This window comes from Vulpes vulpes, chromosome 13 (assembly GCF_048418805.1).
Source record: "Vulpes vulpes isolate BD-2025 chromosome 13, VulVul3, whole genome shotgun sequence".
In the NCBI taxonomy this organism is placed as follows: domain Eukaryota; kingdom Metazoa; phylum Chordata; class Mammalia; order Carnivora; family Canidae; genus Vulpes; species Vulpes vulpes.
Genome location: NC_132792.1, coordinates 117,856,783 through 117,882,559, shown reverse-complemented (window position 1 = coordinate 117,882,559; position 25,777 = coordinate 117,856,783). Strand labels below are relative to the sequence as shown.

The 25,777-nt window shown below is 57.7% G+C and overlaps 3 protein-coding genes across 18 annotated transcripts in view; all 3 read left to right on the top strand.

The window, feature by feature from the left end:
- The first annotated feature begins 245 nt into the window (after window positions 1–245).
- On the top strand, window positions 246–10,241 carry PBXIP1 (PBX homeobox interacting protein 1). Of its 2 annotated transcripts, XM_025997174.2 has the most exons (11): window positions 246–647; window positions 2,689–2,774; window positions 4,373–4,517; window positions 4,772–4,836; window positions 4,952–5,117; window positions 6,351–6,584; window positions 6,686–6,709; window positions 6,976–7,052; window positions 7,151–7,282; window positions 7,783–8,987; window positions 9,435–10,241. In XM_025997174.2, exons 2-11 carry the CDS (start codon window positions 2,724–2,726, stop codon window positions 9,478–9,480), a joined length of 2,145 nt encoding a protein of 714 aa, XP_025852959.1. In that variant the 5' UTR covers window positions 246–647; window positions 2,689–2,723; the 3' UTR covers window positions 9,481–10,241. The 2 variants fall into 2 exon arrangements, with proteins under 2 accessions (XP_025852959.1, XP_072588565.1); XM_072732464.1 differs by lacking the exon at window positions 4,373–4,517 and having other exon boundaries at window positions 560–647.
- An 8,474-nt stretch (window positions 10,242–18,715) lies between these two features.
- KCNN3 (potassium calcium-activated channel subfamily N member 3) overlaps window positions 18,716–25,777 on the top strand; it is a 166,491-nt gene continuing 159,429 nt past the window's right edge. The window contains exon 1 of the mRNA XM_072732466.1: window positions 18,716–18,876. The gene's annotated coding sequence lies outside the window, so the exon portion shown is untranslated. The remainder of the gene's footprint in view (window positions 18,877–25,777) is intronic.
- PMVK (phosphomevalonate kinase) overlaps window positions 19,330–25,777 on the top strand; it is a 36,993-nt gene continuing 30,545 nt past the window's right edge. For 7 of the 15 annotated variants that reach the window (XR_011996262.1, XR_011996264.1, XR_011996263.1 and 4 more), the window contains exons 1-4: window positions 19,379–19,587; window positions 20,963–21,026; window positions 23,653–23,805; window positions 25,576–25,705. Coding sequence is in view for 11 of the 15 variants with exons in the window: in XM_072732473.1 (XP_072588574.1) it covers window positions 19,493–19,587; window positions 20,963–21,026; window positions 23,653–23,805; window positions 25,576–25,705 (442 nt within the window). In the remaining 4 variants the exon portion in view is untranslated. Of the gene's footprint in view, window positions 19,588–20,962; window positions 21,027–23,041; window positions 23,195–23,652; window positions 23,806–25,575; window positions 25,706–25,777 lie in introns of those variants that run through there. The other 8 variants (XR_011996261.1, XM_072732469.1, XM_072732467.1 and 5 more) reach the window with 5 other exon arrangements.

Here is a 25,777-nt window from a genome sequence, read left to right as displayed (position 1 = left end):
AGGCTCCGTACGTGCCCGGGGGTTCTGGAAGCCCCGGAGCGGTCCCGGGAAAGCCGGGGGGGCACCCCTCCCCGAGAAAGCCTTTCCTTTCTGGCACATTCCCAGGCCGGGCCGGCGGCCAGGGCCTCAGGGACAATGCAGCTGGTGCTTGCTGCTGGGATTGGCGCCCCCCTCCCCCCGTTGTTCGGCTGGCGGTCAGGTGTAGGGGGTCGGAGGTAGGGGCCGGGGAGCACCGCCCGAGGGCTATTTTAGCAGCTCAGCGCTCGCCCTGTTCCCTCCCCCGCGCAGCTGCGTCAGTCCCGTCTGTCTGTCCGAGGGCCGACCTTGCCCCTTGGTCCTGCTGTCTCGGGAGGTGACCCCGTGCCTTCCGTGTCGGGTCTTCCCCCCAGGAAAGTAGGAGCAGTGTCCGCCGGCGCCGTACAGGGGCCGGCGGGTAGGCGAGCTCCGGTCCCACCCTGCGAGGCCCTCGCGCCCCCGGCTCTCGACTCGTCTCTTATTGGCCAAAAGTTTCCGCCCCCCCTCAGGAAGTCGGCTTTCCATTGGCCAGTCCCGGTCACGTGAGCCCCTCCCTCCCCGCTCCCTCCCTCTGGGGGCTGGAAACCCCGGGAGGCAGGAACAAGTCTGGCGAAGGCCCGGGGCGCGATCAGGTGAGGCCCTGCGGGGCGGCGGGGGGGCGCTCCGGGACCCCGGTGGGGAGGGGCAGCCGGGCGTGCATTCCTCCGGGGACCCGGGGCGCGTCCCGGGACGGGAGCCGGCGCTCTGGCCCTGGGCGGGCGCTGCTGCAGAGGTTTGGGGGCCCCCCTACGGGGCGGAGGGTGGCTGGTCGGAGGGCACGGTGCCCCCTACGGCTGCCTAGTGGGAGCAGCAGAAGGGCCCGGCAGGCCCGAAAGCGTGTTTCTGTTGGCTCCTGCCTAGATGTGCGTGGGGAGGGGTGAGAACCGGCGAGAGGGCAGAGGTTGGGCTGAGGAGGAACTTCCTAATAAGGCGAAGAGACGCTGGCTGGGGGGCCGGGGCTGGCTTTTGAGAAATGGGACCCACCCATCGGGAGAGTCGGGGACCCTGAGGGCTGGGGTTACAGACGGCCTCCTGTTTGGGTCTCAGAAGTGTGGGTCCTGCTGACCCAGATACCGTGGCTAGTTTCCATGGAGACGGTGGGTCTGACATCACCCTGGTTGCCATGGTGCCTGGTTCTGGAGGACCAGAGTAGGCTGTACATGGCCAGAGATAAACAGGGACTTCAGCCTGAGCTGCTGCCACTTCCTTCCTGCCACCACCTGTTAACAGCCAGGCAACCACTGGGGATGGGGAGAGAGTGGCCAGAGGGCTCTGGGGAGGTCTCGGGGGAGGTCCTGTTGGGTGTGCTATGGGGAGGCCCTGCAGTCATTCTCCCATCTCCTTGTGGAATGGCTGCTGGTGTCCGGGAGGCAGGTGCATTGGGGAAGACACCGTGAGGGCTCTGTCCCAGCTGTGGATCTGGAAAGGCCAAGGTTATTAGGGCCCTGTGCAGGACTTGCACCAGGTCAAACAGAACGAGGCCGCGGAGGGGGTCCCCAAGAACTGCCTCTTCCCAAGCCTCACTTCCCTTCCTGGGGTTTGCTCACAGAGTCCTTTCCACTTGCTACCCTTTTGGCACCATAGGAAACAGTCCCTTATCATCTGAAGACCACAGTCCAAGGCTGAGGGGGTCAGCTCATCTGTTCCTCCTGCCTTGTGCCAGGTCCCAGCTGAGGGGACAGTCCTGGCCTTGACTGACAGGACAGGTCTCCCTCCTCCTACCCTGCTTTGTGCCAGGCTCTGGAAGCTAGAGTGACTTCCCACTGCTGTCCTGCCAAGTCAGAGATCCTGCCAGGTCAGAGTGGATTAGCAAGGGGCCTGACCACAGCTCTGTTGTCTGTGGTTTTGCAAACTTTAAAGTTTATAACTGATAGCTGCCATTAAAGCCTTTCCCACTGGGCTTCAAGTTCCCTGAGATGAAACTCTGCAGATCATAAAGAAAGGAAACAGATTTTAGAACGGAGAGTCTGCATGACAAGGAGATTTACTGAGGGTACAGCGAATGAATCTAAGCTCTGCCAGCTGTTCTCAGGCCTGGCTGCACATGAGGACTGCCTGGGAGGTTTTAAAAAAGACCCAGGCCTGAGTCTGACCCTGAAACCAGTCGAATCAGAATCTTAGGTGATTGGTGTGCAGCCAGTGTTGAGAATCCTGAACCAGGGCTGACAGTGTGTGGAAGGGTGGGTGGACATTCTAGTCTGAAGCAGGCCACCGGGTCCTATCTTCTGAGCCCTGGCATAGGAGGTGGTGACTTTGGGAGAGTCTGGGTGATTCTCGCTCTTCTCATCAGCTGTTCATGCTTGGCACAGTCAAGTTAGCCAGCCTATATGGCCTTTGTGTTCTCTGACTCTAACCTGAGGGGGCTGGCCTGCATGGTCCCCAGAACCTGTCCAGCCCTGCGCTTTGACCTTTCAAGGTCAGTCCAGAGTCCCCAGGCCCCGCTGGTCCCCAGAGAGGTAAACTTCTCTGTGACTGTTGGTGGGTTTTGATTTGCTGAGAAGAGGTGGGGTGTTAGGGTTCGAGGGGTTGGTTCTGGAAGCTGCAGCCCAGCCTTGGGGACCCAAACAAGGCTGCTCTCTGCATCCTGCCTTTGCTGAAGGAAACTGGGGTCTTGAAGAGCATGTTTCTCTGCAGGTGGCAGTGACACAGCTTCTGGGACCTCTGCAACTATGGCTTCCTACCCAGGTTCTGACAATAGCTGGGTGTTTGCCAGCTCCGAGGTAGGAAGAGCAGGCCTGGGAACCCCGTGGAAGAGAGGTTCCTGCAGGCCTGGGCTGCCTTCAGGGTGTGTCCCCTTCCTTGGTTCTGATGGTCACTGAATCACCTCATGCTGGCTGCAGGGGAGCCCCAGGGGCCGGAGGAGGGAGATTAGGCCCCAGGAATCAGGTGGTAGGACTTGGACCATGCCCTGAAAGAAGGGTACCCCTGGGGTCTGCTTCGAGAAGTAGGGACCAGCATGAGCAGAAGACCCAAGGCAATGATAGGAAAGCCATTTTGGGGGAAACTGAGGCAGCCCATGGGATGAGGTGGTGACGTGGGTTAGAAAGTGTTGGAGTATCCCAGTGGGGCCTCTAAAAAAAAAAAAAGAATGTGTTGGAGTGAAGCTGGGGGCAGAACCTGGGGACCCCTGAAGACCCAGGCACGCAGACCTCTTCCTGAGGGAGAATCACAGGAGGGCTTTGGGTCACAGGGACTCAGTACAGTGATTGCCTTGGGCGGAGGGTGAGCTACCCTCTGTGTGGCCTGAAGAGGGGAGTATTTGGAAGGTCCTGCAGTGCAATTGGTGGTGGGCAGGGTAGGAAGCCAGTGGACTCCTGTGTCCCCACAGCCAGGGAGAAGGGAGAAGGGAGAAGGGGTCTGGAGAATGTTTGTGAAGGCACCCAAGCCCTGGTGACCTGGTGTGTGAGAACTGCAGGAGAGGAGGAGGTGGGGAAGAGTGGGGAGGAGTGGGAGTGGGGATGCTGGCCTCGGGGAGGGTGCTGGGGCAGGACACAGGGACTAGGGTACATGGGCAGTGGAGGACAGACAGCGTGCTCCAGAGCCCTGGTCTGTTTTTGACTGCCTTTGCTGACCTCTGGGCGTTGGACCTTCCTCCTCCCCTGTGTGAGGGGTCATGATTCTTGGCTTATAGGGGTGGCCAGGAGAAAATGGTGGTTTGAAAATTGCAAAGGAATGTACTCAGGCAGAGAACGATTCTTAGAGGGGTGGTGGGAACCCTGGGCAGGGGAGTGGGTGGTGGGCCTGCTGAGCAGGAGTGTCCAAGGATGGAGAGCCCAGTGTTGGTGGGGGAGGGGCCAGGGTGAGCTGTCTGCAGGGAGAGGGGGTGTGGGGGACAGTGGAAAGGCTGGAGAAGCCTGGAAGATGCAAGTGAAGTGAGCTGTCCACAGTATAGACAGCTACACGGAAGCCCACGGGCCACAACAGTGGCCTTGAGGCCCTGGGGGTCTTTGACCTCCACCTTCCCACTCATCAGCAGGTTTCATTGATGGGGAAATGGGACACCCAGGCTTCAACCAGCTTCTTTGGTGGGGGCGAGGGTTGGGGGCACCAGGTTGGTATGTGATATTGGTCCAGTGGCATGTTTTCACTGAATAGAAGCAGCCTCTGGAAGGTTCCTCATAGCAGTAGTGAGACTAAGAACAGCCAGACACTGCGTCGGCCAACACCCCCCACCCAGCTTGCATGGGCTCACTCCTGGGTGTAGGAGATTTTTGTGAACTGGGGGTGGGGGTTCTGAGCAGACCCCCTCCCTGTGATCTTGGCTCCATCCTGCTGTGCTTCCCCTGGAGCAGCCTTCTGCTTGCACCCCTTCCTCCAGAGCCTGCCCGTGGAGACCCTGGGCCCAGAGTCCACGACGGGCCTGGAGTCCATGATGGACCCAGAATCGGACAGAGCGTCCCAGGCCCTTGGGAGCCCCTCCAGGGCAGCTGCGGAGGAGTTAGCTGGGGCTGAGGATGGAGGAGGTAGCGGGCCCTCCTGGAGGTGGGGGGTGGCCACCTTCCTCTGTGCTGCGGGGTGCCCCAGTGTCCTCGGGGACCAGGGTTTTGCTGCCTCTTATCTCTGGGGCTAGTCCGGGTCTAAAGTCTTCTTGCCTCCACCTGCCCTGGTTTTTTCCTGCCCCTTACAACCTGGTAGGGCCTGCCAGAGTCAGAGGGCTGTGTGGGAAGTTCATTTGGGGGGCAGTGGTGTTTTTCCTGGATCTTTTCTTCCACCACAGAGACCCTCTTGCAGAGCGAAGGCTCCCAGTCTGGTCCCATTCTGCCAGAGAAGACTGAGGCCGAGGTGGGTGGGGGCGGGGTGGTGGGGAGTGGGGAGGTACTGGGGAGTGGGTGGGGCCGGGGGGTGGTGTGTGTGCAGCAGGGAGGGCCTGGGCCTGGTCATGGCTGTGTCTGCTCAGGCTGTCCTGGAAGATGATGGCTGCACCGGGGAGCCCGCTGGCCTGGGAGACACGCTGGTGCAGGGAGACGCAGAGGAGGCCCCTGTGGTGACAGGCCTGGGACCAGACACAGAGGACCTGGAGGGTCAGAGCCCCCCACAGAGCCAGCCTTCATCTCCTGATGCATGTAAGAACCACCCCTGTGCCCCTCTTCATTCTCCTCCTGGAAGGAGTGGGGGTCCGAGTGCTTGGTGCCCAGCACGGCTCTGGTCCAGGCCCTAGGACTTAGCAGCTTGGTGGTCCCCTTACACTGTGTCTGAATCCTCACCACTACCCCTGAGGACACTGAGGCTCAGAGAGGTTAAGTGTCGTGACCAAGGTCAAGTAGTGGGTAGGTGGCAGGGCCTGGGGCTGCTGGGATCTTTCTCCTCTGCCTTGGGGCTTCTTCTTTTCTTGCCTCTAGATTCAGGGGTCAGCTCTGGGCTCCGGAGATGAGGAAGGGCAGGCAGTGCATGGCCTCTATGGGAGGCAGTCCTGTCTGAGCCAAAATGCTGGTCAGACCAAGAGAGTGGGTAGAGCAGGTGCCCCCTTGGAGGGGGCAGTTCCATCAGGGGACAGGTTGAGGGAAGGGTCACGTTGGAGGTGATACTGAGAGATAGTGGGTTCTTGGTCAGTAGGGTCAGAGGATGAGGACATTCCAGGTCAAGACTATCACATCAGCAAAGGGATGGGGGCCACCTGTCCTGTGCTAAGGAGGTTGTGCCCCAGGCTTGTGGCAGCAAAGCATAGGAAACCATTTCTGTTGAAGGGGAACCAAGTGCAGGGAAAGGCTGAGGCCTGAGACCATTTAGGGGACCACTGCAGTGCTCATACAAAGCTGCTGAAGGCCCCAGGCGGGCAGATCCGAGGCATGTGCTGTGGAATCGTCTGGGTGTGAGGCGAACAGGGAGGGCGTACATAGCCACATGGTGGTTGGGGTGCTTTTCTCTGAGTCGGGGGATGAATACCAGAAGAGAATGGAGGACAGGGCATTGGGAGTTTGGTGCCCAGGTGATACCAGGTAGGAGTGGCTGGTGTACAGTCTGTTGTTCAGGTCAGGAACTAAAGATGGGGAGCTCGTCTGCTATGGAGGGAAATCTGTGCTGTGGGTGATGGTGTGTGGTGAGATGGCCAGCCCCTGAGCCCCCAAGCCCAGAGGTGCTGAGAGGCAGCGGCCAGTTGGGACAGGAACTGCCAGAGGACCTTGAGGTGAGGCACTTGTGGAGGAAGGATGGTGCTCGTAGGGTAGAGCTACTCCTTGAGCTCACAGGTTGGAAGGCTGGGCAGGGCAGTCACAGATGCCCAGGCGGACGTGGGCAGCATCTCTGCTTGTGTCCTGCTTCTGGTCGTCTCACTGCCTTGTCCCTCTCCCTTCCCCCAGCTTGGCCCATGGAGGAGGCCGGCTGCTCCAGCAGTGAGGATGACACCGATGTGGACGTGGAGGGTCTGCGGAGACGGCGGGGCCTAGAGCCTAGTGCTCCCCAGCCTGTGAGGCCCCTGGGTCTCGATGGCCTGGCCAGAGGCGAGGGTGCAGGCGGGGAGCTGAGCATCTCCGTCAACATGTGCCTCCTTGGGGCCCTGGTTCTGCTGGGTCTGGGGATCCTCCTCTTCTCCAGTGAGTGGTGCCTCCCCTACAGGGGCCTGGGCCTCCCACCCCTCCTGACCCCTGCCCCATTGTCGGTGAGCCTCACCACATTCCTCTGTCTCTATCCTCAGGCGGGCTCTCAGAGTCGGACAGTGGTGAGTGGGGAGGGGCCCTGGCTGGTCCCTGTCCAGCCCGGAGGGAGGTTGCTGGGAGTGGTTCTCTGGGGCGGCAGTGGGGATGATGCTGGGGCTGTCCACCCATTACTCAGTTACTGGCCTTTTTGGCTGCTCGTGGTGGCCTCTCAGACATGGGGTCCAGGGCTGGCGCAGGAGGGCGACTGGGTGTGTGTGGAGGTCAGGGAATGGGTGGGAGAGTGGTTTTTGTGCGCTGGGGCCAGTTTCAGGACCTGGCTTTCCCACAGGGCCCACAGAGGAATTGCGGGTCCTCCCGGATTCCCAGCTGGACACCGAGGTGCGGGTTGCTGTGGGGGACAGGCAGGTACGTTTGGGTGTGCCCAGAGCTGTGTGGGGCCTGGTGGGCAGGCTCATGCCTTGCCTGGGCTGTGGCACAGTGGGTGACTGGCTCCTTTGCCCCAGGATGAGCTGAGGCAGCATCTGCAGGCTGCTGCACCCTCTGCTGGCGTCCCCAGCCTGCAGAACATGGCCCTCTTGTTGGACAGGCTGGCCAAGGAGAACCAGGATATCCGGTTGCTACAGGCCCAACTGCAGGTGGGCACACGTGGGAGGGTGGTGGCTAGGTTGGCCCTCTTTCAGCCAGGCGTCTATCCCCTGTCCTCCCCAAAAGAGGTTGTCTTTGCTAATCCCCCAGCTCAGCCCTCTCCCGTCCTCTGGTGTTGGGTCATCTTCCTAAGCCCCAGGCCCAGAGCCATGTGCCTGTTGCACGAGGCATGCCACCTCTGATGGATGGTTCTGGTTTGCCTGAACATGGGCATGGGAGCATGGGACAAACAGGCCAAGGCCCAACAGACAAGCAGTGCGGCGATCTGCAAATGATATCTGCTCCGGGCCTGGGAGGTCGAGAGGGCAGTGAGAGCCACGTTGGGCTAATCTTAGGACACAGAAGCCAAAGTCTGTGAGGGAATTTCGGGGTCCCAGGTCTGGTGCAGGTTGTGGATGGCAAAGAGAATAAGAACCACTTTCTCTGAGCGGTGCAAGTCCTGCCTGCTATCCTGGAGTGGACATCCCTGACCGGGCACCCTCCACCCCAGGCCCAGAAGGAAGAGCTGCAGAGCCTGATGCAGCAGCCCAGGGCCCTAGAAGAGGAGAATGCCCGCCTCCGGGGGGCTCTGCAGGACGGCGAGGCCTCTCAGCGTGCCCTTGAGTCAGAGCTGCAGCGGCTTCGGGCCCGGCTTCAGGGGCTGGAGGCTGACTGCACCCGGGGCCCAGATGGTGTGTGCCTTGATGGGGATAGAGGCTCCCAGGGCAGTGGGCTCACTGGGGAGCTGAGCCCTGGCCTCCTGGAGCAGAAGGAGCGGCTGGAGGCCGAGGCCCAGGCCTTACGGCAGGAGCTGGAGAAGCAGCGCCGGCTGCTGGGGTCGGTGCAGCAGGACCTGGAGCGGAGCTTGAGGGGTGTGGGCCGAGGGGACTCCGCTCGTGCCAGCCTGACTGAGCTGGGCCACAGGCTGGTCCAGAAGCTACAGGGCATGGAGAAATGGAGTCAACACCCTTGGGTCAGTGCCAACACCTCAGAGGCCAGGCCCCAGGAGTCCCGCTTCCAGAGTGCCAGGGAGTGGAGTGGGAAGGAGAAGTGGCAGGATGGGCAGGGGGGCTGGAGTGCTGATCACTGGAAGCAGAAGGAGGGGTCTGGCCGGGAGAGAAAGAAGAGCTGGCGGGGTGAGGAGGACAGGGAGCTGGCAGGGAGGTGGAAGGAAGGCAGGCTGAGGCTGGCGGGTTGGGGCGGCAAGAAGGACGGCAGGCAGCAGGGCCCCAAGGAGCCCTCTAGGAAAAGTGGGGGCCCTCACTCCTCTGTGGGGAGGCAGAAGCACCCTCAGTGGAAGGAAGGGGCTGATGACGGGCATGACCTTCCGCCACTGTGGGCAGAGCTGTCGCGGCACAAGTACCGGGCACCCCAGGGCTGCTCAGGTGTGCGCGAGTGTGCCCGGCAGGAGGGTCTGGCCTTTGGTGTGGAGTTGGCCCCCGTGCAGCGACAGGAGCTGGCCTCTTTGCTAAGGACTTACCTGGCACGGCTGCCCTGGGCTGGGCAGCTGACAAAGGACTTGCCCCTCTCGCCTGCTTACTTTGGCGAGGATGGCATCTTCCGCCATGACCGCCTCCGCTTCCGGGACTTCGTGGATGCCTTGGAGGACAGCCTGGAAGAGGTGGCTGTGAGACAGACTGGTGATGACGATGAGGTGGATGATTTTGAGGGCTTCATCTTCAGCCACTTCTTTGGAGACAAGTCACTGAAGAAGAGGTGGGCAGCTGTGTTCCCGGGGAGGACGTGCGGGGGAGGTTTGTAGGGCCCTGGGCCCTGGGTCAGGATCTTTAGTTTGAGCCACTGTTAATCAACAGCTGGTTGCCCTTGGAGCAGCGTCCATCTCTATCTTCCTGGAGGTCGGAGAGCTGCCTGTGCTCACCCTGTAGTAGTTCTGGGCAGTTCCCTTTTGGGCTGGGGGGATTTTTCCCCAAATTGTTCTGCCCTGTGAATACCTGCAGTGCCCGGGGTGAGGAAGGTCATTCCATTGCCCTATTGCCCTGACAGGGGATGTCATCCTGGGGTAGCGGGTCTGGCCCCTCCATGTGATTGCTGGTGGCTGCCTTGGAGGAACAGGCTCCCCTGCCCTCCAGGAGCCCCTTCTCACTGTGTGGCATTGTCCTCTGAAGACTGTTTCCTTCCCCGCCTCCCCGTGTCTCTCCACAGGTCAGGAAAGAAGGACAGACACTTGCAGAGCCCAGGGAGGGGCTGAGGCCTGGTGTCCCCTCACCCCGGGAACCACTGAATGGTCCTCTCCTCTGGCTCCTATGAGAGCAGAATCTCTCAGTGATGCACTGATGCCGCTTTTGCTAGAGAAAGGCCTTAGCTGGATCTGCCTTGCTGGTTACTGCATGCAGGCTCTGATCCTGTCCTTGCGGGCGGGAATTGTGATTCTTCAGCCTCACAGCTTCCGTCCTCCTGTGTGTATGCCCCACAGTGCCCCCCTGGTTTTATGCACTGACCCATGCCCCCTGGAATGAACCTAGACCTGCTGGCTGGATGCCCAGCACCATTGCTTTCCCAGGGGTTTTCTTAGATTTGGACACAGCCACCCCCCAGGGGTGAAGTCCCCCTTTTACCCCTGCTTCTCCCAGGGCCCCCCTCCCTGTGTGAATAGTAGGCTCCCACCCCTGTAAGAAGGTGTTGGAGTTTTGGTGTGGGGCATGGGCTCTCTCACCAGGGAGGGGGGGGGAGCTGTATCTAAGCGTGGGACCCCCACACCCTCTTTGTCCTCCACATCCCTCTCCCAGCCACCCTTGGGCCCTTGGGGCTGGAACTCCCCATTTGCTGGCGGCCACCTTGGGGCCCCTGGGAGAAGTAGAAAACGAACACGGGTTTTGGAGTGGGAGCCTCGGGCTCACGGCAGGCCGAGTGATGTTGGGCAGGTTAATCCCTGGGAACTTTAGGTTTCTGATCCTCAAAATGGGGGATTGGACGGCTGGGAAGAGCTAAAATAAAGCCCAGTGAGCACAATGTCTACTCTGTATTTGGCACTGCCGGCAGGGTGCAGAGGAGGGAGGGGAGGATCTCCACCAGGCTTCTGGACAGGCCCGCGGGAGGCCACTAGGTGGCGCCCCGGCTCCACGTTTCGTGCAGATCTCGCCTCCCCGCTTGGTGTGCACTGACTGGGCCCCTGCCCCGCCCACCTGCGCGCTGCCAGGACCTGGACCCCGCTGGCCCCTCCTCCGAAAGTCCTTCCTGGATTGCCCTGGACGTCCCCCGCCAGTGTAGGTGGAATGACGCGTGGTGTGACATCAGGAAGGGGGGTGCACGAGCAGGCTCCAGGAGGGGGCTGTGGTGGGTGGCAGGTACTTGGGGCGCCGCTGGCTGCTAAAGGGCTTTAAGCCCATGAGCTCATCTGAGTGGGCTGGGGAGGGCTGGGGGGCAGGGGAGGGGATGGGACTGGAGGCCGCGAGGCTGGGTACCCAACCAGCAGCACACCAGTCCACCGTGGGAAGGTCTGTTGGGTATGAGGAGGCATTAAAGAGCCTTCGTCCATGGGGAGATCCCTGGATGGCTCAGCGGTTTAGCGCCTGCCTTCGGCCCAGGGCGTGGTCCTGGAGACCCGGGATCTAGTCCCACATCAGGCTCCCTGCATGGAGCCTGCCTCTCTCTGCTGGTGTCTCTGCCTCTCTCTCTCTCTGTGTGTCTCTCATGAATAAACAGATAAAATCTTTAAAAGAAAAAAAAAAAGAGCCTGCGTCCAGTGGAGCTGCTTTCTGCAGCAGGAAGGACCACAGTTAGGCCTGAGGAGGAATTTCCTCTGGGTAGAGGGTCAGTGATGGGGGCTGGGGGTCTTCTGGGGGAGAGCCAGGGCGGCAGGGACACTGGCCATGGATTACCCTGTGTCTGGGCTGACCTGGCTAGGTGATGCTCATGCCCCCATCACAGGTCAGGAGGCCCCTATCTCTGTCACCCCCAGCAGCAGTGGTGACAAGCGAGTCCCTGGCTCCAGCTTACAGGACGCTATCTTGGCGCCAGCATGTGAAGATGAGCCCTGGCCAGGGCTATGGGGCAGCACTCCCCCCCACCCCCCCACCCCAGAGCTGGTCTGTCCTGATGGTGGGGGTGGGGGGCCCTGGGAGCGGATGCACTGGACTCTGCCACCCAGCTCTGCTTGGCCTCCCAGGGTCTGGCCTGGACCCTTCCAGTTTAAGTACTTAGCTTTTCTGCCTTTTCTCTGAGAACTCCCTAGCTGAGGGCTCAGCTCCAGGGGTGTCCCTCTGAGGACACTCAAGTCAGGAGTGTATCCCTCTACTCGCAATGGGAAAAGTCTGCTTCCTTTGACATGTCCCCACTTGCATCTGTGCCTCAGTCTGCTGTCCCTCCCTGGCATCCCTGCTCCTCACCTAGCCTCCCTCCTTCCCTGGCTCCCCACTGCCCTGACCCCAGTGCCCTCAGCTTAGCTTTCCCTTGCCCATGACCCCCCACAGGCCCTTACACCCCTTACACCCCCAAGACGCCCCCCAGTCTCTCCCAGGCCCAGTCTTTCCCCACTCATCCTAGGGGATGGGGCACGTGTTGAGAGTGCAGTGGGGGTGAATTTCTCCCATTAGCTCCTTAAGGTCAGAGGCATGTGTTCCTCTTGAGAACTCCCAGCCCCTTCTGCTGGGCCCCAAGCTGGACTGGCTGGCTGGTGCCTTGGGAGCCTCCCATGGCTACCCTGATGCCCGGATGGCTGCCCATCTGGGCTTGTGCTGGACCACAGGCGCTCCTGGTCCCTTCACATGGCACATGCTCACTGCAGATCAAGGAGGCACCCTGCAGGGTGTGGGCTGGGCTCTGTGGCTCTAGGTTCAGACAATAACAGGCTGTTACTTCTCAGCCCCCTTGTTGCCAATGCCACCCCTCACAGAGTAGCCTTCCCTGAAGGTGTCTCTGTAAGCTTTGGCTTCCAGAAGACGCCCAGCCCAGGTCTCTCCTCACAAGGCTTGGCCTGAGCAAGTTCGAGGCCAGAAGACCCAGTCTCTGGTGCCCAGCGCTGCCCACCTGTGGGCCCCAAATAAGGCACCCCTCCTCACTTCTGGGCCCAGCATGGCCATCAGGAGTCCCCACAGGTTGTTGCGAGGATGAAATCAGTCTCTTCAAATAGTAGAGCATGGTCACAGAGAGTAGTTGTCATTACCTAACCTCTAAGCAGGGAGCTAGGCCCTCTGAGCTCTGGGTGTGTTTCCCAAACCTCACGGTAGGGGGCTGGCAGAGGAAGGACGCCATTGTGCATTTAACTCTGAGGGGTGCGTGCAGACCCTGCTCCTTGCAGAGCCTGCTCCTTGCCTTGAGGCTAACTGGGTTAGTCTAACACGGCACAATTTTACCTGTACTCTCTTAATGGTGCTCTCTTAATGGGAGGAGTCCGCCTGGCAGTTGAGAGGAACTTTGAAGGGTAATAGGATTTGTGACAGGGGAGGGGGCTTCAGACATGGCGGAGGGGAGGCCCGAGGCAGGGAAAATAGCCTTGTGGCCAGATGGTTAAGGTGACATTCTCGATTCTCCCACAGGCCCACTTGCAAAGCTAGGGAGGAGCTATGGTGTGCCGAAGGAGTAGATTGCCACCAAAGGCATTTCAGCGGGGACACCTGTGTGAGGGGAAGTGCACACAGTGCTCTATACCTGGCAGCTAGGGTGGAAGAGACTGGATGTGAAGTTGGGGTAGTTAGGAGGTGTCAGCCAATGGCCCAGGAGAGAGGTCACATGGGCCTCACTTGGAGCATGTGTCAGAGTGGGCCAGCCTTGGATGGTACTAGGCCCTGGGGCAGGGGGGTTGTCAAAGACTCAGCCTCTCAGCCCTGGGACAGGTGGGTGAGCACCCCCCTCCCCACCTCCGTCCCAGTCCCAGCAGTGCTGGGCAAGGAGGAGCTGATGATGCAGGGGCAGGGTGAGAGGGGGAAGTGGCTGGGCTTGATTTTGCAGGATATGGGGGAGGAGGAGAGCCAGCCTCCCAGCAGGTCACCCACTGTGCCACCCCTCTCCCCATTCCCTCCCAGATAGGGCCCCTTTGGAGAAGTTCTTTATTCATGAGAAACAGAGACACAGAGAGAGGCAGAGACAAAGGCAGAGGGAGAAGCAGGCTCCATGCAGGGAACCCAATGCAGGACTTGATCCCAGGTCTCCAGGATCATGCCCTGGGCCAAAGAAGGCGCTAAACCGCTGAGCCACCTAGGCTGCGCCCCCCCCCCCCCCCCCCCCCGCCTTTTTCCCCTTTGGAGAAGTTCTAACTGGCATCGGTCAGCTTACTGAGCCTTCACTTCAGCTTACTGAGTCTGCAGGCAACCACCGCCCGCAGAGGTCTTCAAGGAAACCCTGTCCCCAGTCGGAGGGCTGGCAGTCACCAGGCTGGGGCAGGGAAGGTAGGAACGGAAGCCATGTACTGTGGAGAGGAAAGTGTCAGCCCCCTTGGGAAGGTCAGTCCACCGTGGGCCAAACAGACCTCACATGCCTGCTGCTCTGGAGCATAGTCCCCAGCCCTCACAGAGGCAGCCTGTAGGCATGGGCAGGCGCAGAGACTGTGGCATGAGCCTGGCCCAGACACACGGGCTGCCCTTCTCATCCACTTGGGCCGAAAACTTTTCAGGGCTCCGCTATGGTGCTGAGAGGTAGGCCTTAGAGAAGGTAAGACCATCAGGAGGGCAGCCCCGGTGGCTCAGCGGTTTAGTGCCGCCTTCAGCCCAGACTTGTTTCTCCCTCTGCCTGTGTCTCTGCCTCTCTCTCTCTCTCTCTCTCTGTGTGTGTCTCTCATGAATAAATAAATAAAATCTTAAAAAAGAAAAGACCATTAGGAACTGTTCACAGATGATGAGACTGCGAGAAAGGAGGTGTCTTGCCTGAGGGTCCCATCAGAGTTGGACTGTGACAGGGGAGGGAGACTGACCCTTAGGTGGGCCCCAGGACACCAGTTGGTGCTTGAAACGTTGGGTAGTGCTGCTTGCCTGCCCTGTCCCCACCCAGTTGGCTCTGGGCTTGAAAGCAGTGTTTGAGCTCTACCTGTGCATCTCCATCTGGGCTGGTGCACCCCCACTCAGCCACTGGGCACCTGCTGCCGCTAGCGCCCCTGCTTGTGGGCAGGAGGAGGCCAGCCTGGAAGAGCCCTTTGTGGGCAGGAAGCCCGTCTCTTTGGTCCAGAGGCGTGTGAGAATGGAGGCCCAAAGAAGAAAGTGACTTGTCCAAGGTCACAAAGCTTGCTCGGGCAGGGTGGGGACCAGAGCCCCTGGCTCCTGGCCTCTACGAGTCTCCTGTCCCTTCTCCCTCCTCTTCTGTCTCCACTTTTTCAAGCTTGGGACTCAGGTGAGCTCTGGAGGAGCTGGTCCTTCCTCATGCTGCCTTGGAGCTTTGACTGCATTCTGGCTCCTGGCACAGATGTCTGGCCGTGGCCACTCAGAGGGGCAGCTGGATGGCTGGATGACAGGAAGCTGGGCCTGTGGAGGGCTGGGGCGAGAGGGAGGGATCCTTGGAGCCTCGGAACCACCCCTAGAACCTCAGCAACTGGGTTTGGGGTTGTGAGGGCTCAGGCCCGAGCATGTCCACAAAGGGCCCTGTTGGCCTGGGGCGGGCGTGAGGTCCTCGCCTCCAGACTGTCTCCTCGAGGGCCCTCCCTCACCTGCTCATTTATGCGTCAGCCAGGTGTTCACTCAGCAGTTCCCCAGGCCCTGCTGCCAAGCTGGCCAGCAGTCTCAGAACACGTAAGCGCAGGCTTGGGGGCAGCTCCGGGCACCTGCCATCGTGGCCTGGGGTCTTGGAGGCTCTACCTGGGCTGGGAAACAGCAACCTCTGAGCTATGGAGGCCCCGCTCCTCTGCTTACAGCTCCTGATTTGAAAGAAGTCGGTCCATCTCCTTTGGGGAATAAAAGCCAACCTCTGTCACTAAGAGAATTAAAAAACTGTGAAGTGAAATCAGCGGATTAGTCTGTGAGTGGCAGCAATGTGGGCTCAGTCCCCAGCCATGACGTGGACATTCAGTGCATGGTAATATAAGAGAACAAAGATATTTCTCTAAACCGTGAATCTTTTTTTTAAAAAATGTTTTACTTATTCATGAGAGACACACACACACACACAGAGGCAGAGACACAGGCAGAGAGAGAAGCAGGCTTCATGCAGGAACCCGATGTGGGACCTGATCCTGGGACTCCAGGACCACGCCCTGGGCCAAAGGCAGGCACCAAACCGCTGAGCCATCCAGGGATCCCCTAAACTGTGCATCTTTATTGGAGAAAATCTTACTGAAAGGTGCCCAGCTGGTCTCAATCTCGATCTCAGGTTGTGAGTTCCAGCCCCACGTTGGGGGTGGGGATTATGTTAAAAAGAAATCTCATTTGTGCTTAACACCATATTCCAGATGGAGGTGTAGCCACCATCTGTGGGTATACTGGTTAAATTTTTGGAGCTTGTTTTTTTTTGAAAGTGGGAGGATCCTTGGTTGGCCTAACATTCTGGCCATCCTCAGACTCTAGTATGTACTCTACGGATGCAAAAGGTGCATCTCCACAAGCGGATGCTCCTTTACAGATTGCCCGGATTTGACCTCGGCGGCACGATGCTCATGAACTGTGCCCTGGCTGCCTCAGTCACAAAACTGAGGTCCCATATCTACCACACAGTGATGGAAATGATTTGTAGACCAAGGACTGAGCAGGAGAACCCAACTTTATGCCGCTCTGCTGGAGGAGCACGCTTAGGGGGAGAGGTTGGGTGCCATGCTGGCACCACATCCCACAAGCAGTTTCTCCTCTCTAGGGCTGTCTTCTGCCTGTGGCATTTCTTTAACCCTACAAAGTTGGAGCTGGCCAGCACCTTATACATTTCCGGGTTCACCCTCAATGGGCACTTAGCGACTGGAAAAGGGAGGTCATGAGAGGACATGGACCCTAAGTCTGACTTTTAGTTGTCTGTTTGGAAGTGTTTGCCCTTCTCTCTGGAGAGGGATCTCTGGGGGCTGGGTGCTATGTATAGTAGGTTACTGCCAGAGATCCCAGGCAAATTTCTCAATTATAATGAGCCTCAGTTGTCTCATCTGTAAGTAGGGATAGTAGTGTTTATGTCATAAGATTGAGAAAAGATCAGGATGCCTGGGTGGCTCAGTGGTTGAGCACCTGCCCTGGGCTCAGGGTGTGATCCGTGGTCTCAGGATTGAGTCCCACATCAGGCTCCCTGCCTGGAGCCTGCTTCTCCCTCTGCCTATGTCTGTGTCTTTCTCTCTGTGTGTCTTTAATGAATAAATAAAATCTAAAAAAAAAAATTGAGAAAAGTTCTGGCACATAGTAAATGCTCAGTAAACATTACCTATTAAACTCTCTGGAGGACAGATGAATGAGAGTTGATGAGTGTAGTGGAGTGCAAGGTGCTATGACGTGGGTGAGCTCAGCATATGTCAAGAGTATAGAAAACAGGAATCTAAGTCAGAGGAGTGGGGGGTCAGGAAGGAGGCAACACAAACTAAGTGCGGAAGTACAAGTCAGAGTGGGTTTCACAGAAAAAGGATGGGAAGGGGGCGCCTGGAGGCTCAGTTAGTTAAGTGTCCGACTCTTTTTTTTTTTTTTTATAGACAATGCCCATCACAGTTTTCTTTTTATTTTGGCTGGTATACCTCCTGGAAAAATGGTTATGCAAGTTTATTTTTTAAAGATTCCATTTATTTATTCATGAGAGACACACAGAGAGAGGCAGAGACACAGGCAGAGGGAGAAACAGGCTCCATGCAGGGAGCCCGACGTGGGACTCGATCCAGTTGATCCAGCGTCTCCAGGATCATGCCCTGGGCCGAAGGCAGGCACTAAACCGCTGAGCCACCTAAGGATCCCCCGTGTCCGACTCTTGATTTCAGCTCAGGTTGTAGTCTCAGGGTTGTGGGCTTGAGCATCGCGTGGGGCTCCACGCTGGGTGGGAAGTCTGCTTAAGATTCTCTCAAAAAAAATTTCTATTTATCCAAGTCCAGATTTATTAAAAAAAAAAAAAAAAGATGGGAAGGGTATTCCAGGCAAGGGGAACAACATAATGGGGTGTGGTTAGAACCATTACAGCTTCTATTAGAGCATCATGGAATTGTTAATTTATGTCAGTTTTCCCTAATTTTGGGGTGAAACTTAACATGCTCCATTTTTAAGCTCCTTTATAATCCTGTCTCTCAGAATACATGCTTTTTGAGAGCAGGCTCTGGTTTGTTTACTGTTGCATTGTACTTGGTGTGTTTTAGACCTTTAAATATATGTTGAATGAATGAATGAACTTCATCAGCTTCCCGAAGACTCAGACTCCCTGTCTCTTTCCCTGTTGTACTACTTCTTTACACCTCACTCCATCCTGCACCTCATCTGCCAGGCTCCATGGCCTGCAAAGCAATAGTCATCAAGCACAGAAGCACTGATTCACAAGCCCTTGGGTCAGCTGGACAGTGGCCATGAGAAGAGAAGCTGGAACAGAGCAAGGAGCTGAAGTAAGGGTAACTGGCGGTGTCACTGAGCCAGGATGGCATCTGGTTCAGGTATCTATGGGTCAGGCTTGCCTGGGAGGGGCAGACCTTGGTATCTCTGCTCAGGGCTCCCTCTGCCTGGGCAGGGCTGGAGCGGCACTGACAAGGCCCACCTCCTCCCTCTTCTAGGCTCTGCAGGGCTGTGTGGCCTGGTCCTCTGCAGGCTCAAACTGTCTCAGAGTATGAGGAGTCCCTGCGAGGGAAGCATGGCTCTGGGGAGTATGTAAGCAAGTGGCCTTGGAGAGCAGGTCGAATGTCTTCAGGTGACAACAAGGTTCAGGTATCCCCATAGGAGCTGGTGTCTGTGGAGGAGGACGAAAAACCCTTTGGCCGTCTGAGGCCAAAAGATGGAGCAATCACCATGAGGTCAATGAGGCCACTCAGAGTGGACATGAGCCAGGGGCTAAGCTGTGGTGCATGAGAATGAGCCTTGGGATTGCTACCTGTAAGCACTGAAAAGGGGAAAGGCCACCCAGCCAGGTGGTGAGGAGCCTTGCAGGAGCCAGGGATTTCCAGGGGGAGGAATGGAAGGAGGGAGGCCACAGACACAAGGTGTGTGCTAAGGTGTGAGGGCTGGTGTCCCTCCATGTGAGGGGGCCGTCGGGGACAGTAGGATTCAGCTAAGGCAGGGAGCAGGAGGATATCTCTGATCATCAGCTGGGAATTCCAGGAGGTCAAGTGAAGGGGCGGGGTGGGGGTCCTTTCTAGTGACAGGAGGGGGGATCTGAGCTCTCCTTGGGAGTCCAAGGAAACGGTTACTGCAGCTGTGCTGAATTTCAAACCACAGAGTGCTCAGAATAGACAACTGCACGTTTGGACGATGCTGGAGGATTCACAGTGTTCCCACCGTACACCTTGTAATTCCCTTACTCTCTTCTCCCCGCAGCCCTGTGACCCGGTTGTTGTCAGCGATGCACCCGGAGGGGCGCGCTGAAGGTCCCGGGAAGCATTCGAGCGGGTTCAAGCCCCGCTGCGCACAGGTGACACACTGTAGGGGCCTTCCGGAGCAGGTTCATTCCGCACCCGGGCCGTGCCGTGCCCTGCCCGAGCTCCGCAGGCCTCCGACGCTTGGGAGTTGCACTCCTCCGCAGCAGGTGCCCTTCTCTTGCACGCGGCCCGCAGAAACAGCTAACAAGCTCCTCACAGGTAAGCTCAGACATGCAGGCCAGCGAGTCCCCGCCGAGGACAACGTACTCCTCGCCCTGGGCCGGCCTGTCCCAGCTGCGGGCTGGCGGGGAGCGAACAGGCCACGCACCTGCTGGGAAACACCCAGCAATCTGGGGCGTCGGCTCCCAAGCCCCTCCAGCGCCCTCCGAAGACGCCAGCGCGACGGCCCCTCCCGCGTGACGTCATAGACACGCCCCCTCCGGGAGGACCCACGTTCACCGCGGGGCGCGAACGGCGTCGCTTGAGCACGTGCGCTTCAGTGCGCACACGGCGGGGCAGGCTTGAAGACCTATTCAGCATGGTCCCCCTAATGTTTGCAGGGTTGGGTGGCACGCAGCGTGAGGCTCACCTCGGGGCATTTCAAGACGTCACCCCCCCAGAAGGAGAATGGTTCTGTCCGGGTGACGTCAGGCTCTGGGCGGGGCCGGGCCGTTCCCTGCCCGCTGCCTTGGGCAGCGACCCACGGGCGGAGCCACGTTCCCGTCGGCGTGCGGAGGCGGCGGGCGTGACCGCGGAGGGCCCTTCTGCGGCTGCGCGGGTGTGGTCGCAGTGCCAACGCGGGCGGGTGTGGGGTCTGCGGCTGGGGGGCTGACGCATGGCCCCGCGGGGAGGCGCCCCGTGCCTGGTGCTGCTGGTCAGCGGGAAGAGGAAGTCCGGGAAGGACTTCGTGGCCGAGGCGCTGCGGAGCAGGTGTCCGCGGGGCGGGGCGCGCGCGGCTCGGGGTGGGGTCCGCGGGCGTCCGGAGCGCGGACTGCTGCGGGGCGGCCGACTTCCGGGGAGGAGGCGGGGAGGGACGTGCCGCCGGGAGCCCACCGGGTCCCAGAGCTCCCTCGCCAGGCGCCGGGTAGGGGGGCTGGGCAGGAGCGCCTTTTCAGTTGAGGAAACCAGATTCCGCTTTTGTCTGGCTCCCCGAAGTGAGTCCGCTGCGCCCTACTCCGCCACGTCCCTGGCCTCAGCGAGGTGCTGTGGGGGGAGTAGCTCTGCCGGGCCGGGGCGAGGGGCTCGACGAGCTGGGCGGCCCAGGCTGAGGTCTCCCTGAACTCACCCCAGGGACCCGCCACCTTGTGCCCCCAAACACGGGAGCCAGATAGTGGCCAGAGGCACGGCCCGTGCAGTTGCACCTGGGGTCACAGCCTGACCCCCCCACCTACTCGTTTTTGATCTTGCGCAAGATTCTTACCCAAGGGCATCTCAGTTTTGTCATCTGTGAAATCAGGGGAATGATAGGCTGCTTGTAGGGATTGCAGGAGTCATGCACCTTAAGAGCTTAGAACAGTTCTTGCCTAGTAAAGATACAGGAGCTAAACGGTGGCTGTTATTTGCATTTTACCCAAATTGGCGTCAATACCTGCAGTGTTTTGTGAGCGTCAGTTCTCAACCTCCGGTTCTTGTCTGAATGGTGGAGTGCCTGTCTCATGGGTCAGGATTGAGGAGCATCTGGGAGCATCTCAAAGGCAGGGCAGGAGCCCTGTGTCTTAGGACTGTGTTACCCACATTTACATGCAGCACCCCACTTGTGGCTGGGCTACACTGAACAGGGGAACAGATGGATGATTTATGTGTGATGATCATGTCCATTGAGACCCAGATGCTCTGGCTGTGAGAGGTTTAGTCCAGGGTCCCAGCAGTAACTGCTCCGTCCAGAACATGGTCTGGGACTGACGTGTACTACTGTAATCCTAATTTTATTGGTTTTACTTGTTGATTTCAGGAGTCTTTCACATTCCAGTTTTGTAATAATCTTGTAGGAGAGAGGACAGAAAGTACTCTCCCCACTTTCTAGGTGAGGAATTAGAATCAGGAAGGATGAGTGTGATGAAGTTCCGTGGATACCCCTAGCAGAGGCAGGACTTCCTTGGGGTGCCTGGCTGGTTCAGTCATTAGCGCCTGGGATTCTGACTTCATCTCAGGATCATGAGTTCAAGGCTTGTGGGAGGCATGGAACCTAGGAAAGGAAAAAAAAAAAAAAAAAAAAAAAAAGAAAGAAAGGGGACTTCAGTTCCCTGTATGTCAACCAGGGGCGTGAAAACTGGGCTAAGTGGGTTTGGCTCTCCCTGTCGTGTAGACTTGGCGCCGATGTCTGTGCTGTCCTCCGGCTCTCTGGTCCACTCAAGGAACAGTATGCTAAGGTAGGTGGTGCTCTGGTGCATCTGGTGGGTGAGGAGCCAGCTTACAGGCTGCAGGGTCTTTACGACCACTGTTGGCAGGGGGTGGACAGCTTTCCATATTCTGTGGCTCCACCTCTGGGGGGCATTTTCACTCTAAGCTGGTTTCCCATTGTCATCACTCACTTCAGGCCACTCCCCTAGAGTGTGTACAAGAAATCATGTCCAGGAAAGGGTGTAGATGTGAGTTGTCAGCTCTGAGGTCAAGTTATTAGTAACAGTCTGGAATTCTTCCTTTAGAAATGTAATCACTTGGGTTGTCAGTGTACGTTGTTAAGTGGAAAAAGCAAGATGTAGAAAGGTGCACATGGAATGCTACATTTGTATAAAAATGGAGAAAAACTGTAAATATATTTGCTTATCTATTCAGCCATATAGTAAGAATTTGTGGGGGTACTGGCATGGTGTTCACTATTCCTGGTGCTCGGAATGTGTGAAGCCAGGGCAGGATAGCAGGACTGTGTCCTTGGATGCCTCCAGGGAGCAGTGGTGGGAGAGAGCTTTTTCACTGTCAACAATATGTATCTTGAATTTTGAACCATGCAGATTTAAAAAAAGGATTATAGAAAAATAAACGGGAGCTCTTAAAGCCCTGGCTTTCAGATAGAGAGCCTGGAGGGTGAGACCAGCTTCCCATACTGTGTGGAGCATTCATTGCTTACATTTCTGTCCTTGCTTCTGGGTGCATCGGTTTCGGGTACCTGTGCTCATGGCCCCTTGGTCAGTTGGCCTGGATCTGGCCTTCTGGGGCCACACAGAATGAATTTGTTTTCCCCCTTCCATGCGTCAGTCCCATATCCATGGGCAGTATGCTGCTATACCAGTCTTCTCCCACCAGCTAAACAGACCCATTTGTAGCATGGCAGCCGGGGCGGGTCCTGGGGATAACAGGTGCAGTCATTTAAAAAATTTTTTAGTAGGAACGTTTCCCCAGTGAAGTTGGATGGAGAAGTTCCTTGTATCCAGTAGACAGACTGGGAGGGACTCTGATGGAAGGAGGGGTGGAGGGGGAGGTGCTTAGCCTACCCATGGGGGCCTGGGTCCTTCCAAGAACCCCAGGGCTCCAAGGAGCAGTTAGAAAATCTCTGATCTACCTGCAGAATTCCTAGATCAGCCCCCACTCCAAACTGATGAGCCAGGCTGGTGTGGGAGTTGGGTAGGAATTTGCATTTTTTGTTTCAAAGATTTTTAAAATTTATTTGAGATAGAGTAAGAGGGAGAGAATGCACACAAGTGGATGGTGGGGGGCAAAGGGAGAGGGAGAAGCGGACTTCTCACTGAGTAGGGAGCCCAAAATGGGGCTCCATCCCTGGATCCCAGGATCATGACCTGAGCCACCCAGATGCCCCAGGAGTTTGCATTTTTAAAACCTCAATAGGTAACTCTGATAGGCCAGCCTACCACTACATCTCCCACTCCCACTTCAAAAACAAATCCTGGATGCCTGGCTGGCTTAGTGGATAGAGCCTGCGACTCTTGATGTCAGGGTTGTGAGTTCAAGCCCCACGTTGGGTGTGGAGCCTTTTTAAAAACAAAACAAAACATCGGGCAGCCTGGGTGGTTCAGTGGTTTAGTGCCACCTTCAGTCCAAGGCCTGATCCTGGAGGCCTGGGATCGAGTCCCGCATCAGGCTCCCTGCATGGAGCCTGCTTCTCCCTCTGCCTGTGTCTCTGCTGTTCTCTCTCTCTCTCTCTCTCTCTCTCTCTCTCTGTCTCTCATTAATAAATAAATAAAATCTTAAAAAAAAAAAACCCACCAAAAACAAAAAATCATGATGGGAAATATAATTGAAAAGCAGAACGTAATGCTCCTGGTGGCTGCTTTTCACCTGTGTTAAGAGTAGGTGGAAACTAGTTTACAAACGAAGTGGCTGCTGGCCTCACCCTAGGAGCAGGGCACAGGAAGGTGACTTGACCTGTGTGGTCTGGCCCTTCAGTTTGCAGATGAAGAAACAGTCCAAGAAGGTCTACCTGCAGTGAATTAGTAGAGGAGCTGGAACCTGCCCCCTTCTTGCCCCGGGGTTCCCGTCGAGGGCCTGTCTTGCAGCCATGTCCCTGGTGGAGGGAAGGCCAGCCAGGGTGGTCTGAGCAGTCCCTTGTGTCCAGATGGATGGAGTGATTCTGTTTCCAGAGGTGCCAGGGACTTAGGGGTGGGGGGTGGGGGGAGCCTGGGACAGATGATGCCCGGGGGTTGGGGAGGACACAGCCTGCCCTGCTTTTAGGTTTCCCACTTTGGTTAAAGGCTAAGCCTGTGCCCAGGGGATGCAAACTAATTTCAGGATTAGTTTAAGCCAGAAATAATTTGGGAGGTAAGGCTGTTGCAAAGGAGAAAAACCACATCACAAGTTTTCAAGACAAACCGAAGCAATTTCTGGATTACCCCAGTCTTTACTTACATCTCCTGCCATTTGGGATTTTTTTAGTTTCGAGCCCCGTTTCCCTACAGACATGGTCCTGGTGGCAGCCTCTTGGTCCTTGCATTGGGACCCCCTGCCCTGGGGGTGGGCTGGGTGGGGGTGGAGAAGGCCTTCTGTTTCAGGAGAGATCCGAGGTTGGCTGCTGGTGGTGCAGACTCTGTGTGCTTTGGGCAGGAGCACGACCTGGATTTCCAGAGACTCCTGGATGCCAGCGCCTACAAGGAGGCCTTTCGGAGGGACATGATCCGCTGGGGGGAGGAGAAGCGCCAGGCCGACCCCGGCTTCTTCTGCAGGAAGGTTGTAGAGGGCATCTTCCACCCTGTCTGGGTGAGTGGGCTCTGTGGCAGCTCTCTCCATCCACATCTCCACTGCCTTCCTGTCCTGCTGGATCTCACCGACATCTCCTGCTCTGGCCGGGGTGTCGGCTCTCCGCCCCTGTGGTCCCTTCACTACAGGTAGCCAGAACGACCTTTGAAGAACAAGACGAGTTACTCCTCCATGGAGCACCTTTGTCCCTTGTTCTGTTGGACCACATTGAAATGCTTAGTGCAAACCTCTAGGCCTGAACAATCTGGTCCTGCTGCCCCGTTGGCCTCCCTAGTCCTCAGGCTGTAGCGACATCAGCCTCCTCTCTGTGCCCCAAGGTACGCTCCTTCTGGAGTCAGGGCGGGCCTGCATGTTCCGCCTGCCAGAGATGTCCCTTCTCTCCCTCTACTGGGTGCACTCCAGGCTGCCTGGCTTATTTACGTGGTGCCTTCACAAGGAAGCCTTCCCTGATACCCGAGCTCTAAGTGATGGTTGCTGTCTGTTGCTCCCATGGCACCTACTCCTCTCCTACCTCCTCGAGGCAGCTGGTGTTCTCTCCTTGCACCTGGCCTGGCTCCCAGTGATTTGGGCGCACCCCAGTGCAAACATTGTAATCAGGGTGATTACATTATAACTGGCTGGAGGGAATTAGGCCCTAAACAAATAGCTTGTGGGTGGGGATCACTACCAAGTTGCAAAACAGACAAGGGCTCTGGGGAGGGCGGGGGTGCTGTCTGGTGTGGGTATCAGGACCAACTGTGTCTGGGCAAGAGGAGAGGCTGTTGCTAGCAGGCCAGCTCATTGGAGGGGACAGATGTGGCTGGGGGAAGCGGGGGGAAGGCACAGGAGAGAGAGCAGAGGCCAGGGCGCAGGTCTTCCCGGAGGTGAAGGGGATGCAGGGACATGGTGGGATCTGCACAGGCTGCAGGGGCTGCACAGAGACAGGAAGGGGTTGGGGTGGGAGGGAAGGCCTCCCTTAGGAGGAACACCAGAGGAGATGGCACCCAATCAGAGAGCCTGGCCTGTGCCTATCCCTGAGAAGGCCAGCTGGCTGAGGGGGAGTGAACGTGGGAATCTGGTGGGAAGTAGGTGCTAGATCATGCAGGACCTTGTAAACTGGGGGTGGGCTTTGGGGTGTCTTAGAATGATGGGAGGCCTTTGAGAAGTTTAGGGCAGTGACCTGACAAAATCAGACTTAAATTTTAAAAAGTGCTGGGGAGGGCAGCACCGGTGGCGCAGCGGTTTGGCGCCACCTGCAGCCCAGGGTGTGATCCTGGAGACCCGGGATCGAGTCCCACATCGGGCTTCCTGCATGGAGCCTGCTTCTCCCTCTGTCTGTGTCTCTGCCTCTCTCTCTCTCTCTCTCTCTCGCTCTCTCTGAATGAATAAATAAATAAATTAAAAAAAATAAATTCTAAAAAAAAAAAAAAAGTGCTGGGGAGCAGGGACCAGTTAGAGCATCTTTGTTTCGGGCCTCGGTTTGTTCATCTGTAAAGTAATTATGTTGGACCCGCTGATTTGACCCCAGATCCTGCGACCTCTTCAGCTCAGCAGTGACCCCAGAACATGGCATGCCTATGGCGGAGAATGTGTGGGCCGAGTGGGCTGCCTGCAAGGGGCAGGGACAGTGGGTGAAAATGGGGAAGGGGCGACACCTGTCTGGGTTCTGTAGCCCCTCCCAACCCTGTGTCCCTGCTTATTTGGAGTGGGGCCGGGTCTCCTGCCATCCCCACGACCCTGTCCCCCAGCACTGTGTCCTATTGGTCACCTGCCTGTGTCTCTCCCCTGCAGCTGGTGAGTGACACACGGAGGGTGTCGGACATCCAGTGGTTCCGGGAGGCCTATGGGGCTCTGACACAGACCGTCCGTGTGGTAGCCTCGGAGCAGAGCCGACAGCAGCGGGGCTGGGTGTTCACCACAGGTGAGCTGGGCGTGGCCTTTGTCCTTGAGGCTTGGCACTTGGGCCGGCCACCCGATGGTAGACCAAGGCCAC

Excerpts from the sequence above, each read along its gene's own strand:
- PBXIP1 (XM_025997174.2), top strand. The coding sequence starts at position 2,724 with ATGGCTTCCTACCCAGGTTCTGACAATAGCTGGGTGTTTGCCAGCTCC. Across the intron at positions 5,118-6,350 it reads GCCTTCATCTCCTGATGCAT|CTTGGCCCATGGAGGAGGCC; the intron begins GTAAGAACCACC and ends CCCTTCCCCCAG. Across the intron at positions 8,988-9,434 it reads GACAAGTCACTGAAGAAGAG|GTCAGGAAAGAAGGACAGAC; the intron begins GTGGGCAGCTGT and ends GTCTCTCCACAG.